Raw genomic sequence first — 15,428 nt, forward strand, 5'->3', positions numbered from 1 at the left:
CTTGTGTTTATCATGTGTGAAAAAAACTTGTAAATATAAAGTATAATCCATGGAAAATATCACGTAAGTACATTATATTTATCCGAATAATATATTAAATGTAATGCAAAATTATAAGCAAGAAAATGAACCAATAAACTATATATCAATAATTAAATGACAGAATTGATTTTAATGTGTAATATAAGTGAGGAATTTTTCTCACAAATAATATGACAATGAAAGAACTGTTAAAAAGGTATATTTAGTATCTTTTTCAATCTATATAGCTGCCTTGCTATAAGAGACGGAAGTTAGACCCCCTCCCCCTTTCTCTCATGATGCTGGACACTGGCGCTCAGAGCTTTGGTATTGTCCAACAAGTGATTTGTCACTGGGCTATAGCCACAGCCTCAGAATCAGGTTCCTTTCATAGAACATTCTACCATTTTAAAGTATATCAAAGTTTATAAAATAGCAAAGAGTCTTTTTTTTTTTTTTGGTTCTTTTTTTTTTTTTTTCTGGAGCTGGGGACCGAACCCAGGGCCTTGCGCTTCCTAGGCAAGCACTCTACCGCTGAGCTAAATCCCCAGCCCCGCAAAGAGTCTTAACAACCATTAGGTAATATGAGAGAAGATCCCAAAGACAAACAAAACAAAACACAAAAACAAAAACAAAATTGGCAAACTGCTTTGAACAAAGTTCAGTGGCATTCAAGCCGACGATAAAGAAAATATTAAAACTTTGTTCATAGAAAAGCAGAAAAAGATTTCACTAAATAGACCCTGACTTCTAGGCTAAAGCAGTCTAATGTAGTTCAATATAAAACAGTGATGTTTTGTGATTATTCGGAAAGAATCCGGTTTTTGAATTTTGCAGGTATGTGCATGTGCCTGTGCATGCATGCATGCGTGTGTGTGTGTGTGCTGTGCACGTATGTGTGTTATATGCATGTGCATAGGCACACACACATGTATATACACTCATGAAAGTCAGACCAGCACATTAGGTGTTCTGTTTCATCAGTCTCTGCTTAGTCCCCTGAGACAAGGTCTCTCAGTGAACCTGGAGCTGAGCTGGCAGCCAGAAAGCATCAGAGACTCTCCTGTCCCTACCCCAGCTCCGTAGTACTAGGATTATAGGAATGTGTGCAGCCATAAGCTGCTTTTTTATGTAGAATTCAGGTTCTCATGCTAGCGTAGGTAGTTATGCACTGTACCGCCTCTCCATTTCTGACCAATGATTCAAGCTCTTCTGGAAGAGTAAGCATTTAGACAAATATGAAAAAGAGAGTACCTATAAATAAAGTACATAGAAAAATTCTTCCTATCTGTGATGAAAATGTACTATAAAATACATTTTTTTACAATAATAAAACCGTGAGTTTTGGTGACATCACACAGCAGATGACTAGGCTAAAACCAGAGCTGTCCAGGTGAGGTATTTTCCAGCCTACATAGAAAGTATTTGTTATTCAATGTATGGTATTGAAAGTGTCTAATCACCACAGCAAGGCTATGTTTTAATAAAAAAATAAATGATGGATAAACTCTCTTTGCATGAAATTAAACTGTAGATGGTCTCAAAGGAAATATATGTGAATACTCATATTTTTGTGAAATGGTGAAAATGGCTGTTCTATGAGAGATATCCTAGGCATAGCCTATGAAAGAATCGATTCAAATGCATCACAATTGTAAATGGTATAAAATTATGATATGGAAAGTCAAGGTATGAATTGTTAATATTTTTCAGAAGTTTTCATAATGCAGTTACATTGTGTCTTTAACACCCTGACACACATGCTTGCAACTTGATGTACACGCCTTTGTCTCAGGCTTTCTTTCTCTTCTTCCCTCTCTTTAGAAAACTTTGAAAGAAAAGCTTCCAAATAGTGTGTTTTTCCTTGTCTCTTTGTGTCCTTATCTCTGGTCCCTGAGTACTAGGCAATTAACATGGGCTTCCTCTATAACTCAACGAAACACAGTAGCACACTCCCGAGGATTCAAATGCACTTAGAGTGTCCAGAGCAAGACCACGCCCATCCCTCTATCCCTTTCCTAGGGGAGCATTCACTGTGATTCTCTCTGTTCCATTTCAGGGTGAAGAGGGTGACCAGGGGGAACTGGGAGAAGTTGGAGCTCAAGGACCTCCAGTAAAGTATTTTTTTATTGTTTACTGAAGATAAGCAAATCTTTTAAATGATTAGGTATTGAGCTCTTTTAGCGTCTGAATTAATAGCCGTACATTATATGAACTCAACATTCTCTGTTTCCATCCAGACAGCAGTAGGCAGTCACTACATTTTAAAACAAGAGAGTCCCTATGGGACCTTCAAGACTTTTTTTTTAAACAGAAAAGTTCTGTGTAAAATTATATGTAGACTCCAGGACTTCATAACCCAGAAGCCAATGGTGAGCACAAGAAGACACTCCATTTCAATTTCAGTAGTGCTATGGTGGGACAGAAGAAAGCATCTTGTATACATTGAACACGCAGTGGGCTTATGATCCATGCAACATCCCTATCTAGAATGTTCTTAGCGGCTCATAACCATGTCTCTCAGGGCACAGTCCCACAACTGCTACACTATTGAGTAAGACAGTTGGACGTGAGCATACTTCAATTTAAGATGTTTGCTCGTCTGGAATTAATGTTCATTTTGCACTGAGTGAAAGCACAGTTGTTACTCATTTTGTCTAAGTTATAGAAATAACTGTTGAAGGTTCCTTAAACATTCGAAGCTTGTGGAAGTACAGCCTATATAAAGGCAACCACCAAAGAGGTGAAGATGACAAAACTCAAGGTCTCTTTACCTGCACTGCTCTTGCCCTGGGGACTAATCTTTCATAAAAAATTATTTATTTATTTTATGACTATGAGTGTTTTGTATGTATGTATGGTACTGTGTGCATACAATGCCTTGCAGATGCTAGACGATTCTTTAGATTGAGTTACAGATAGTTGTTAGCTGCCGTGTGTGGGTGCTGAGAACTGGACTCAAGCTCTCTGTGAGAGAAGCCAGTGCTCTCAACTGCTAGGCCATGCTCCAGGCTCCAGGCTTAGTCTTTAAGAGGAGTTAGTGGGGCTCTGCAATTCAATGTTTACCCAGAGTTCGAGGCTAAAAAGTCATAGTTATATGCATCTAGAAATGGTTTCTTGTTCTGGGCCGTATGAAACTAACCTTCCAGAGGACTTTGTGGAAGAGTCCAGCCATGTTCTCCAGCATCTCGCCTTCCCTGAGGCTTTACTGGGAGGCATTAAGGTTCTGGACTCTTATTTCATGGGGGTATAGTACCTGGTAGTGTAGTTTATATGCTTTCAATTTGTTGGATCTGATGAAGATTAGGTGTGGATTAATATATTTTCAAAACAAATCTATTCTCAAAGCCTGTGGATTTATGTTGTGTAGCTCAAAGGGTCCACTGAGAGTTACTGCCGGTATCTGCTGACATCCTGGCGTCTGGAAGGAGATACATCCAAAGGTTTCTGAAATTCACAAGTTTTTACAACGTAATATAAAAGCACACTTATAAAACAGCATGTAGATTTATAAAAATAAAGTTTATTATATATTTGTAGAAGGAGTAGTCATTCTAAGAGCCTATTCATGGAGTTCTGGCATCACATGTGCTTTTAATTTAATTTAATTATTTTTTTTATTGTGTGTACAGGAATTGCCTACAGAGTCAGCAGTAGAGCTGCATAAACGAGGGGGGTCTTAATCCGATATGGCCACATTTTGCTTGAAAAGCTAAATTGTTAATCCAGGCTGACTCAAACTGTACGTGGGAATTTCAGACCATTTCTGATTGACATACAGAGTATTTGCGACCGAATTAGATAAAGGAAGGGGGGTCCTGGAACTGTGCCATCATTTCCAAGTGTGAAGATGAGCATTTTCACCACTCTAAAGCACCTTTATGTTAAGCCAACTTCGAAAGTTGAAAGACGTCTAGTATAGGTAACTGCCCATGGAGCACTCACGGACATACCCCAGAATGCACCAGGCTCACCCTTTACCAGGTGGTTCATGCGAAGATCCTCTGCTATGGGACTAGCAACATTTCAGTTGCTGAAACCTACTGGGCGCCTCACACTTAGGCTCATTCCCTCCTGTGTGTGTGATGAGTTCTTACTACGTCACCTTGGAATCCAGAACACCTTTTATCATAGGACTAGCATAATAAATCTGGTGGCAAGTGGTTGATGGACAGCCAGGTTCTATCTCTGCCATATCAATGTTTATGGGTTTGGCTGGAACGGCCTTCCTTTGAATGGATTTGTAGGTAGCTATTATTTTAAGGGTTACAACAGTGTTACCCCTAACACACCTCAAAGTGGGTGGAAATGGTAGTTTGGGTTCTGGTGGTGACAAAAACATGGCCTCGGTTGTTCTACCCTTTTGGCCATCTAACATGCAACATTGTGTCAACTCAATTTGCATAGAGTCCTGCATGTCTTTAGAATTTTACTAAAGGGTTCTAAGTCCAACTTTCCTTGGACTTTTATTTTCAATCCAGAAATGGTTGCCCCTGTGTATGGACATTTCCCGGAGCCTCCTTTCACCATGAAGAGGGGCTTCTTCCAGATTAATATGTGCAGAAAGACTTTAAAGAAATGTGTGCTTTCACTGAAACCACTTACAGCATCCTTCTCTTTTTACTTTTCCAGGGAGCTCAAGGTCTGAGAGGCATCACTGGCATAGTTGGAGACAAAGGAGAAAAAGTGAGATATCTATGATAAATTCATAGTATAAAAGTGGTCTTACCTCCGTTACCATCACTTGTTAGTTTGTAGCCTATATGTTTATTTATTTTTGTCATCCTTCATACAGAATATTTTCTAAATATTGACCATGACAAGAAAACTGTGCAATTATTAACTACAGGGGCGTTTACCCCCAAGTATTTTTGGTGGAGTTCGTGTTGCAGAGCCGGTGGGCAGAGGGAAGTTGTCTTAGGTAAATTAGAGTCAGTGGGGGGGTACAATATGCGAGCTTTGTCAGTATTTGTAGCTAGTACTCAAAACACTGACAACAATGCTGGCAGAACTTCTGGTCCAAACAGGCAAAGGCAAGAGAAGATGGGAAGAGAGACGTGAGGGGAAGCATTGTATCTCCTGGGATCCTGGGACCATGCTAGTCACCCTGCCTCCCTCCACACAGCTGTGGTCATAGTCACTAGTCTATCCTTGACTACTTTTAGAAGTCAGGATTTCCTGGCTTTTCCGATGGAACTCAGGAACAGGTTTACAGTAAGCGTATTACTTCCTTGGAAGGCAGGTTAGTAAATATGCAACTATAACACAATCAAGAAAGACACACAGTGGCCGTCAGGCAGGACAAGGGAGCTCCGCGCAAAGCAGGGGCTTAATCTTGCTGTAACATCTGGGAGAGCCTGTGACAAAGCTGACTTTGAAAGGTTATGAGGATGAGGTGCAGCTGATGGTGAAGGATGAAGACATGCGATGCTTGGGGAAGTGCCTATGCTAAGGAAAAACAATGGAAACCATTCACAGTACTCAGCAAAACTGCTTTGTGAGTGTGTGTGGTGGTGGGGGGATCGTGTCTGGCATTGGGGCATAAACTGCCCTCAGTTTTTAGAAGTTTATTTAGAAAACCATTTTATGGAGTGTAGAATGTTTAAACATTTTTGCTTAAATTTTGGACCCTGGCTTTGCTCTCTTCAGAGCTAGCTTTGACACTTTGTATCAGTTCCACACAGCACAATGAAGTAACAGGAAGTTTTCATCGTTGATACTCAGTAGACCAACTGTCAGCCCCTCTCAGAAGAGCTTACCTCATCCTTTACTTGCAGCCCTGGTTTGTCTACTATACTTTCTTCTATCTCTCTTTCTCATCCTCAATCTCTTCCAGATCTTTCCCTACCTGTTTTCTTTTTCCATTTCCTCCAAGGTATTTCTAAAACCAACCAACCAACCAACCAACCAACCAACCAACCAACCAACCAACCAACCAACCAGACAACCACCAGAAAAACCATCACACTGAAGTCCCATATATTTTCATAGTCACACCACTTTAGATAACAGTCTGTGTTACTCTCGGTTATTAAGTAATAAAGTCCCTTTATTTTAGTGCAGCCGACACCCAAGCTATCATTTTCCTCTGGATTTAACTCACCCCATAAAATAGGCAACCTCTCCTTGAAACCCAATTACTGTTCTTGATGTGTTCTTTATTTGAAGTATTTCTCTACTTGATATTTTTCAAAAATTTTCATTTCTCTTCATTTCTGTCAAATTGCTTTTTTTTAAAAAAAAAAGGCAGCTCCTCTTGTGGACACAGATGTAGAGTGGTTACCTAGTAACAGCACTTCCGGTCTGAGCTCATGCTGGACTGCAATAAGGTAGAGAGAGCTCTCTCGTGAGTGGGAGTACATCAAAGCCATTTCTATCAGGCGAAGGCTGAGGTGCACTCTCACAATGCAGGGCGAATGAGGAATTCAAGGTCTATTTCAGGTCTTCGAAATCCTTTCTCTTTTGGTGAATGGAGAATGTCTCTGCTCTCTTCTGGTCTTTAGGGATCAAAGAATTTCAGGGCTCTGTGGTCTGTCTGCTTCCATGGTGTTTTCTTTCTTCTTTGAGTCCACCATTGTCTGAACTTTCTATCAAAGGGTTTCTAGGTTTTCATTGTTATTATATGTAACGTCTACTTGATTCTGCTGGACTGTTATCCACCTGATGCTCTTCACTGCTTTCGACTTGGTTTGATCGTCTCTTTACTTCACCTACATTGTTAGGAGACCATCCATCTGCTCAAGTTATCCTTGTGCTTTCTTATTTACTTCGTAGAGAAGAACGTTTCAAGATGGAGCTTGCGTTTTGTTGAGGACAATATGTAGCGAGCACAAAAAATCACCGTTAGTTTTTAAAACAAAGCCATCTTTTGATTCTAATGAAGAAAATACAATGGTATCTATTCTTTGGTCAAGACAGAGATTGTTTCTAGATGATTAGATTTGAGAACAATCATTTAGAACAGTGGTTCTCAACCTATGGGTCATAACCCCTTATGGGTCAGTTTGTAACAATGAAAATAAATTCTGTGTATCAGATATGATTCATAGCAGTAGCAAAATGACAGTTATGAAGTAGCAAGGAGAAAAATTTACTGCTGGGGGTCACCACAACACGAGGAGGTATATTAAAGGGTTGCAACACTAGGAAGGTTGGCAACCTAGCTAATCAACTAACTAGCTGGTCTAACTAGTTCCTAGGTTATTGCAGTGTAAGTTGGGTCTATCTGGAGAAAGTAGGCTGATTACTATATACAAAGTGAATATATTTTATGAATATATGTTACATTCCTCTCATAGTCTTAATAGTTCACTCTTGCGAATCATATAGTCACGTAACTTACTTTTATTTTGGATCAGGGACAGGGTGGTGGTTTCTAGATTCGTAGAAATCCTTCTTACATCTGTGACACTGTAGAATCCACTGAAGCTAAATTCCCACTAGAGTCTCTCAGCCCTCTAGCATTAATGAATCACCATGGGTATTCTGAGACTTGGAGACTGACCACTAAACCTTATACAATAGACCTGCTAAGGCCTCTGAATAAGTCCCAGTTTTCAGCTCGTGTCAGCAGTTGAGAACAGATCCATTGTTAACTCAAAATACTCAAAGTTGTATCGAGGACTGTCCTGAGTGCTGTTAGCACGATGAGCTAACACTAGTGGTTTCATGTGTGGGGTGTCTAATGGCTTACCCTTCTGTGTTCAATCAAAAATACAGTATGCGTTAAAATATAAAGCCTCCCTTAATTCTGGCTGGTAAGCTTTAGAAAGCAGAAGGTGCCCTGTAGCAGGCATGACTGATCTGAATTTTATTTCTCTGTCTTGTTTTCAGGGTGCTCGGGGATTCGATGGAGATCCTGGGCCTCAGGGCGTTCCAGGTGCAGCTGTAAGTCATTTTTCTTTTACAAACAAACAAACAAACAAACAAACAGTAAAACAACAACAAAAACCAAAACAGTGACGTTTTAAAAGCAATGATAGTTGCCCCTCCTCCTCTAATCCCTCTCTTCTCCTCTCCAGCCCTGCATTCCTGTCCTTTATATTGATATCATGCTATGCAACCCTGGCTGGCCTTAGGCTTGCAGTGACCATCCTCTCTCAGCCTTCCCAATGCTGAGATTGGGAAAAATCTCTCTGTCTCTCTCTGTCTCTGTCTCTGTCTCTCTCTGTCTCTCTCTCTATATATATATTTTTTCCCTAAGATTTCTCCCCAGATTTAAAAACTTGCTATCTATATAGTATATAAGTAGCTTATACATGTAAGTAATTAAAATGGAAAAATAGTAGCCAGGTCTGACCGTGAAGGCTGTAATTATAGCTGCTCAAGAGGTAAAAGATCCCCAAATTCAAGGCATGCTTGGGCTGCAGGGTGAGTTCAAAGCTAGTCTGACCAAGTCAGTGAGACCCTACCATTATAAAAGGTAGGGGAGCGAGTGGCCGGGGACATAGTTTAGCAGCAGAGCTCTTTCCTATTAGATGAAAGGCCCTAGACTCAATGCCTAGAGCCAGTGAATTAATAGAAAACAAGCAAAATTTTCATATCAGTCTAAAACTTACAGTCTTTTTCTTAGGTTCAGAGATGGGTTTCTCTGACTTTTCTCAGGGGCTGAGCCCCAGGGTTACCTGTTTATGCTGGTTGCGTATTCCTTTTGCTTTGTTTGTTGGAATACTTTGATGAACAGCGACAACCACGTTTCCAGTTCCTACGCAGTTCTAGCTTTTCCTCCTTGATGGTTTCTGATCTCACCACTCCACAGGCTGACTACTCTGTCAGCATGTGCTCTTACTTAGACTGCCTCTCATTGCTCTGAAGATGCACAGATTCAAACAAAATTATTACGACTCATGCACACCACAAAAATTATACAAGCAAAGCAGAACTTCTCACCATCAAGGTCTGATGGGGCGGGCAGGACATAACTCAATGATGAGCTACGAGATCAAATGCTCCAGTTGTGACAGAGGTGACCCGCAGGAGGAAGGTTGCCCTGTACAGCCCTTCTGGGAAAGGAAGCAAAGTGCAGGGAGCCCCGATGCTGGTTAGAGTTAGTTATGCTATCACCTGGCTCTCACTGGATGGAAGGCGTGTTATGAGAAGACGAAACTGGACGGATCGAGTAGAGATGCACGTAGGTGACGTGTAACGCTGCACTGAGCAGTCTGAACTGAGAAACAGCCAGAGAGCCAGCTTAAGCTTAGCCTAAACAATTAAAAAAATAACCCCACATTTCAAGAATGACATCTTCTCATCTATCGACACAGAGAGCATGTATCATGAGGTAGACAATTTCTACAGAAACTAGTATTACTGAAGTGGGAAATAATATTAAAGAGAAAATACATGTGTCCAGTCCACACCTCAGCCTACCATAACAGTCAAGGAGAGTAGCTTACATGTAGATAGAGTTGGCAATGCTCCTGCCTGTTTTGCATGTACAGCAAAATATCACGGAACCATTATGTATCTAAAATAAATACAGAAGTCACTGAACCTTGGCCATCCCCACGGCAACATCAGTGATCAAGACTATGATTTTTCCAGAGAAATTTTTTTAAGTGAGCATTTTTCATAGACCAGAGCTATCATAGACAAAGGGCAAGAGTTAATAGCAGCTGGAGAGATGGCTCAGTGGTTTAGAACATTGGTTCACTCCCAGCATCCACAGGGCAGCTCACAACCATCTCTAGTTCCAGTTCTAGGAGATCTGATACAAGCTTCTGGCCTCCTCAGACACCTGGCACACAAGTGGTGCACAGACATACACAGGCAAACTTCCATACACTTAAAAAAAAAGGTTAGTAATCCAAAAAACAAAACAAAACAAAACAAAAAAAACAAAAAAACCCCCACAAAAATCTGTAATCGTCAATGTGAAGGATGCTTTCTAACCTTAAAACACTCCCACATAAGTAACTTCTGTTCACATTTGGAACTTCTGCCTTTTATACAGGGTGATCAAGGGCAGCGAGGACCTCCAGGAGAAACAGGTCCTAAGGGAGACAGGGTGAGTACAAAATCAGTCTGCAGCCTTGCAAAGTATCCTGCCGTTCTGAATTACCTACTGGCTTTTCCCTATTTGGCGTGGCCTGTGCCTTGCAGTCATTGGAGATGTCTTATTTCTCCTATTTCTTCTGCTCTAGGGCATTCAAGGTTCCCGAGGAATTCCTGGATCCCCGGGTCCAAAAGGAGACACGGTAGGTCCCGAGCTGTAGGTGTCAAATCTAGTTCCCAGGATAATCACCGACTTGCGGTGGAATTTCGGGAGGCAATGCAGAGAGGACTGCGTTTTCTGAGACACAGTGTGATCTTTGTCTGTTCTTACAGGGCTTGCCAGGTGTCGATGGTCGAGACGGAATCCCGGGAATGCCTGGAACAAAGGTAGACGTGTGGGCCGAGTTTTCACATGAATGGGGATCTCTCTGCCCTGGATAACGAGGCTTGGCATTTTCATTATGACATTACCAGCTTTGCTTAGAGAGCTCTGCCATTTCTCTCTCTCTTTCAATTTTAAACCGAAGTGTCAACTGCACCATTCTCATTAAAATAGCATACGTATTCGCTTGGTTTGAGAACTCAGTGAACTGGCTCCATTGATGAGAGTAGGTCGAAGGAAACTCTATGTTTGAATGTATGTGCTTTGTCCTACCCACCGTCGATCCTGACCTAACTGAGTGAAAAGCGTGTCAAAGATTACCTGTTGAGAAAATAGTTTACCTGACATGCATGTACTCCTCCTTCTTAGAAGAACACACCAGTTCACGTAGATATAATTGTGTGATTATGAACTTGCTTTCAGGGTGAAGCAGGAAAGCCTGGACCTCCCGGTGATGCGGGATTGCAGGGTTTACCGGTACGTGCTAATCTTTTGTTTCTTACATGTTTGTGTTTTATGTGTAGGACAAAAACAAAGATGGATTTGCAGGGATAGATACATTGTGAAATTTGTAAAGTTCAGAGGAAAATATGATAATTTCTTCCTCCTCCTCCCCCTCCTCTTCCTCCTCCTCCCCGTCCTCTTCCTCCACCTCCTTCTCTTTCTCCTCCTCCTCCACCTCCCTTCTGGTTCTCTTATTTTAATGGTCATTATTTTTTAATCCCCCACCCCCTTGTGATTAGCTAGCTGGTCATTTACCTAAGAAGCATAAAATGAACAGTACATTCTGCTTATGCACTATTAACTTTATTGTTTGGGCCTGCCTTTCCTATTATCTTCCTTAAATAGTCCAGAGCAGGGTTTGGGAGATGGCTTAGCGTTTAAAAGCATTGACTGTTCTTCCAGAGGCCCTGAGTTCAATTCCCAGCAAGCCCATGGGGACTCACAACACAGCTTTGGCTCTTGTCTTACTTTTAGCCAGTCTTGGAGTTCTTGGTAGCAGAGCTGAGATAGGAGAGTGAAAGAATTCTCAGGGACAGCACGAGAAAGGTTACCAGTCTTGGGTTATAGAGTAGTTGAATAGTTGAAACTTTGAAATCAGTATTCCTTACTAATGTATGGCCAAAAATTCATATGCAGTCTGTGTCTTTGAGTTTGTGCATTTGAGTCTCTGAAGGTGAATCCTAGTTAACAGGGGATACTTGGTAGCACCAAGTCCTGGCTCCCAATCTGTTAAGGCATCTGGCATTTTGCGAGCTGCCAGGGATATATGGACTCCCAATACCAGCATGAGCAAAGTGAGGATTTATTATTCTGTGAAAGAAGCAATATTACATTCCTACAGCATCCATCCGGCCCTAAAGATGGCCTGCTGATGTGAGGATGGGGCTGAATCCTTACTCGAAGGCCATTCCAAAAAGTAACCTTAGCTTAGAGATTTTCTTTAAGGAGGCTCAGCCTTAATGAGCTCAAGGAGGCTTGGGAAAGCCTCGGGCTACACACCATGTTTTGGGGGGACAAATCAGTGTCTGTCTAGGCCGCCCTCAAGGCTGCCATGACCCCTTCTGCCCCTGCTCAGATGGTGGGTTTGGCATTTGTTGGCTCCTCCGATGAGGCGTTTGAACTCAGAATCTGTGTGTATCCCTTTAGGGTGTACCTGGGATTCCTGGTGCAAAAGGTGTGGCCGGCGAAAAGGTAAAAAAAATAAAATCAAATCGAACTTCGAACTAATATTTTGCTTTATTCCTTTCTGAGTTTATTTTTGTTATAATTTTAATATACCCAGCCTGGATTTTATTCTATATTCAACTCCAGGCAGAAATCAGAAGCAAAACCTTTAAAAGTTGTCCACGTGCTAATCTCTTTCCCAGCTGTGGAAAATGGCTGCTGAGAGACTTTCTTCCTGAAATTGTCACTCTTTGCTGGTGTGAGACAGAGACAGCTCCATGCTTTAAACAAGGAAAATAGGATTAAGTGATGGAATGTATGTCATGTTATACTCTACAGAGAATTAAAAAACAAACCTCTTAAAACGCAAGCCAGAAAAATAAACCGAACGTGACGAAACAGAACTTTTCTTTAGAATAAACTAGACAGAGCGTGGTAAAGTTGAGCCTGCGGCTGGGGACGCGGTGCAGTCTGGGAAATGCTTGCCGGAGTCAGATCGCTAGAACCCCTGTAAAAGGCCAGGTATCGTAGTGTGCGCCTGCCATCCTACCTTTCACGTTGGTGAGGAACCGGCTTAGCTTACAGGATGTTTGACAAGTTCCAGGCCAGTACTGCAACCTGTCTCGATAAAAACAAGTATGGAAGGATACACTCTGGCCTTCACACACACCCAGCGGCTTTCACATCTGCATGCTACCTATACACGCATACACGTGTGAACACCCGCACATAAGCACACGCATAAGTAAGAGGTGCTGTACTCTCCCAGGCTCTCACGGTGCAGCCAGGAGATGAATGATGAGCGCTATTTAACTAGAAGCAATGCCTGGTGTGGGTAAGGAAGGTTGATGAATATACTTGTCTGGATTACTCTAAACATTGTCTTCTGTCTTTAGGGTAACACGGGTCCTCCGGGGAAGCCTGGTCAGTTGGGAAGTTCAGGAAAACCAGTAAGACGGTGTTTATGCTTTTCTGTCAGTTAAGAGCGATAGCTACCAGGAATAGTTGGGTAATTCTTTCTCTATCCGCTTGCCTTTCCACAGGGCCAACAAGGACCGCCGGGAGAGGTTGGACCTCGGGGACCCAGGGGCCTTCCAGTGAGTACTCTTCTCCCGTGCCTTTCCTCTGAGGATGCCTCTGAGTGTCCCTTACCTGTGACTGCATGGATGATTGTTAATGTTTGAGCATGTGCCTGTCTATCTGGCCCAGATGAGGATGCTAGTGTGTGTGTGTGTGTGTGTGTATAATATATATATATATTTTTTTCTTTTTTTCCAAAACTGGAAACGTGATGTGTTTAAATGAAGCATCAAGGGGACTTTTACTTTCTTCTCATGCTGGAAGTATTTTAGTGTGGTTAAAAAAAACCTTCAGTAAGACGTAATTCACACGCCATATGAATTAACCACTTAATATGCACAACTTATTAATTTTTAGCATATTCACAAAATTATATGGCCGTCACCACGATTAATTTCAGATTTTTTTTATCACCCACTAATGAAATCCTGCTCTCACACTCAGGCATTCAGCTCCCAACCTTTTGCCTCTGTGTAATTCCGGGTCCCCTTTCTGTCCCTAGGGCTTTGCTGACTTGAAAGCTTTATATGGACGGATTTATACATTCTGCCTTAGCCTTGGTATACACTATACATGGTGCCTTGGCATAATGTTTACACCCATCCATCAGGTCTAGACATTTGGGTTGTCTCCACTCTTGGCTGCTATACACATGTATTCACACTTTTTTTTCTGTCAATGCCTTTTTAATTCCCTTGAGTACTTAGTAAGAACTCAGGAGTGATTCCGTACTCATGCCTGAGCTCCTTCCCTATTTCTTATATTTTTGGTTGTGAGCCTAGCCTTTAATGGCTGAGCCATCTCTCCAGCCCTCCTTCCCTATTTCTTAAGTGTAACTATGGGACCTTATCTATAAGGATGAGTGAACTGGCCCACGTGTTTTACAGACAATAAAGCAATGTGTATTTATCTACTAGAAGGTACATTTTTATTCTTAGAAACTCATCAAAAAATGCACACTGGCACTAAAGAGATTGCTCAAAGGTTAAGAACAATGGTTGTTCCTCTAGGGGACCTGGGTTTGATTTCTAGCACCCAGGCGACCGTTCATAACTCCCTGGAACTAACTCCTGTCCCAGGGGATCTATTGTCTAGCCTTTCTACAGTGTGAGGGATGGGGAGTTTTATGCTTGAGAAAGTCGGAGTTGCCAGCCGTCATCCTACAATAGAGTGACATTTTCTGCTTCTTGCAGATATCTATAACTGACTGGCATCAGGCAGTTCTCTAGGCTTTCTCAGCAGCCAAAGGACCCAGCGCCTGCTGTAGCCACACCCTCTGCTCGCTCATTGTCCATTCAGGCTTGGAGTCTGAATTCCTAACCGAAACACTTGCCTTGGATTATCATCAAGGCAACGAGGCTAAAGCCATACCACAGTTCTTCAGCAGGAAAAATGCTTTATGACCCAGGGAGATGTACAAGTGATGGGGAATTAGTATTTTGAGACTGCTAATTGTTAAATCCACTTTTTGGGTTGAGCAGAAAGCTGTGTATTGTTGAATGAACATTGACTGAGTACATGCTGGGTATCAGGAAATGCACCGAAACACACACACACACACACATACACACACACACACACACACACACACACACACACATATCCACACCCACCCAACCATACACTCACACACATATACCAACACCCACCCATCCACCCACACTCACACACACATACCCACAGCCAACCAACCATACACACTCACACACATATACACACACCCACACACACTCACACACACATACCCACTCCTACACAACCACACACTCACATATGCACACACCCATACATACTCACACACATAGACACACACACATACATACCCACACCCACCCATACATACGCATACACCCATACCCACATTCTCACATACACACACATATACACACTCACACCCACACATCCACACCCACCCACATCCACATTCACATTCATATACTCACATACACTTGCATACACACCCACTCAGACACACACATACATCCCACATAGGGAATGCTTACTGTCACCAGCTAAGCAACAATGACACAAATAATTGATATATCGAGGTGGGCCCTCAGAAGGATGCAGGAAGAATAGATTCTCTCAGGTGTGCTGAGTTGGATTACAGGAAGTCAACTGGTGGGCCTGAATGTCAGTTTGGTTTTGGAAATTTCTTGTGAGTCTAATTTTGCCCCTTTATCCCAGTCACTGAGCCTCAAAGCACCACCCTTCTGCCACCATATTTCCTGTCTCTAACAGGGCTCATTGGTTCGGTCTTCTCTCTGCTCCTTCATATTGACTT

At 42.0% G+C, this 15,428-nt stretch overlaps 1 protein-coding gene across 2 annotated transcripts in view; it reads left to right on the forward strand.

The window, feature by feature from the left end:
• The window catches only part of Col9a1 (collagen type IX alpha 1 chain), an 82,836-nt gene that overhangs the window by 38,032 nt on the left and 29,376 nt on the right, over nucleotides 1–15,428 (forward strand). For both annotated transcript variants that reach the window (NM_001100842.1, XM_087565641.1), the window contains 10 exon segments: nucleotides 2,081–2,134; nucleotides 4,654–4,707; nucleotides 7,855–7,908; nucleotides 9,974–10,027; nucleotides 10,164–10,217; nucleotides 10,348–10,401; nucleotides 10,820–10,873; nucleotides 12,047–12,091; nucleotides 12,961–13,014; nucleotides 13,108–13,161. In NM_001100842.1, the coding sequence (NP_001094312.1) occupies nucleotides 2,081–2,134; nucleotides 4,654–4,707; nucleotides 7,855–7,908; nucleotides 9,974–10,027; nucleotides 10,164–10,217; nucleotides 10,348–10,401; nucleotides 10,820–10,873; nucleotides 12,047–12,091; nucleotides 12,961–13,014; nucleotides 13,108–13,161 (531 nt within the window).

This window comes from Rattus norvegicus, chromosome 9 (genome assembly GCF_021556685.1).
Source record: "Rattus norvegicus strain SHRSP/BbbUtx chromosome 9, alternate assembly SHRSP_T2T, whole genome shotgun sequence".
In the NCBI taxonomy this organism is placed as follows: Eukaryota; Metazoa; Chordata; class Mammalia; order Rodentia; family Muridae; genus Rattus; species Rattus norvegicus.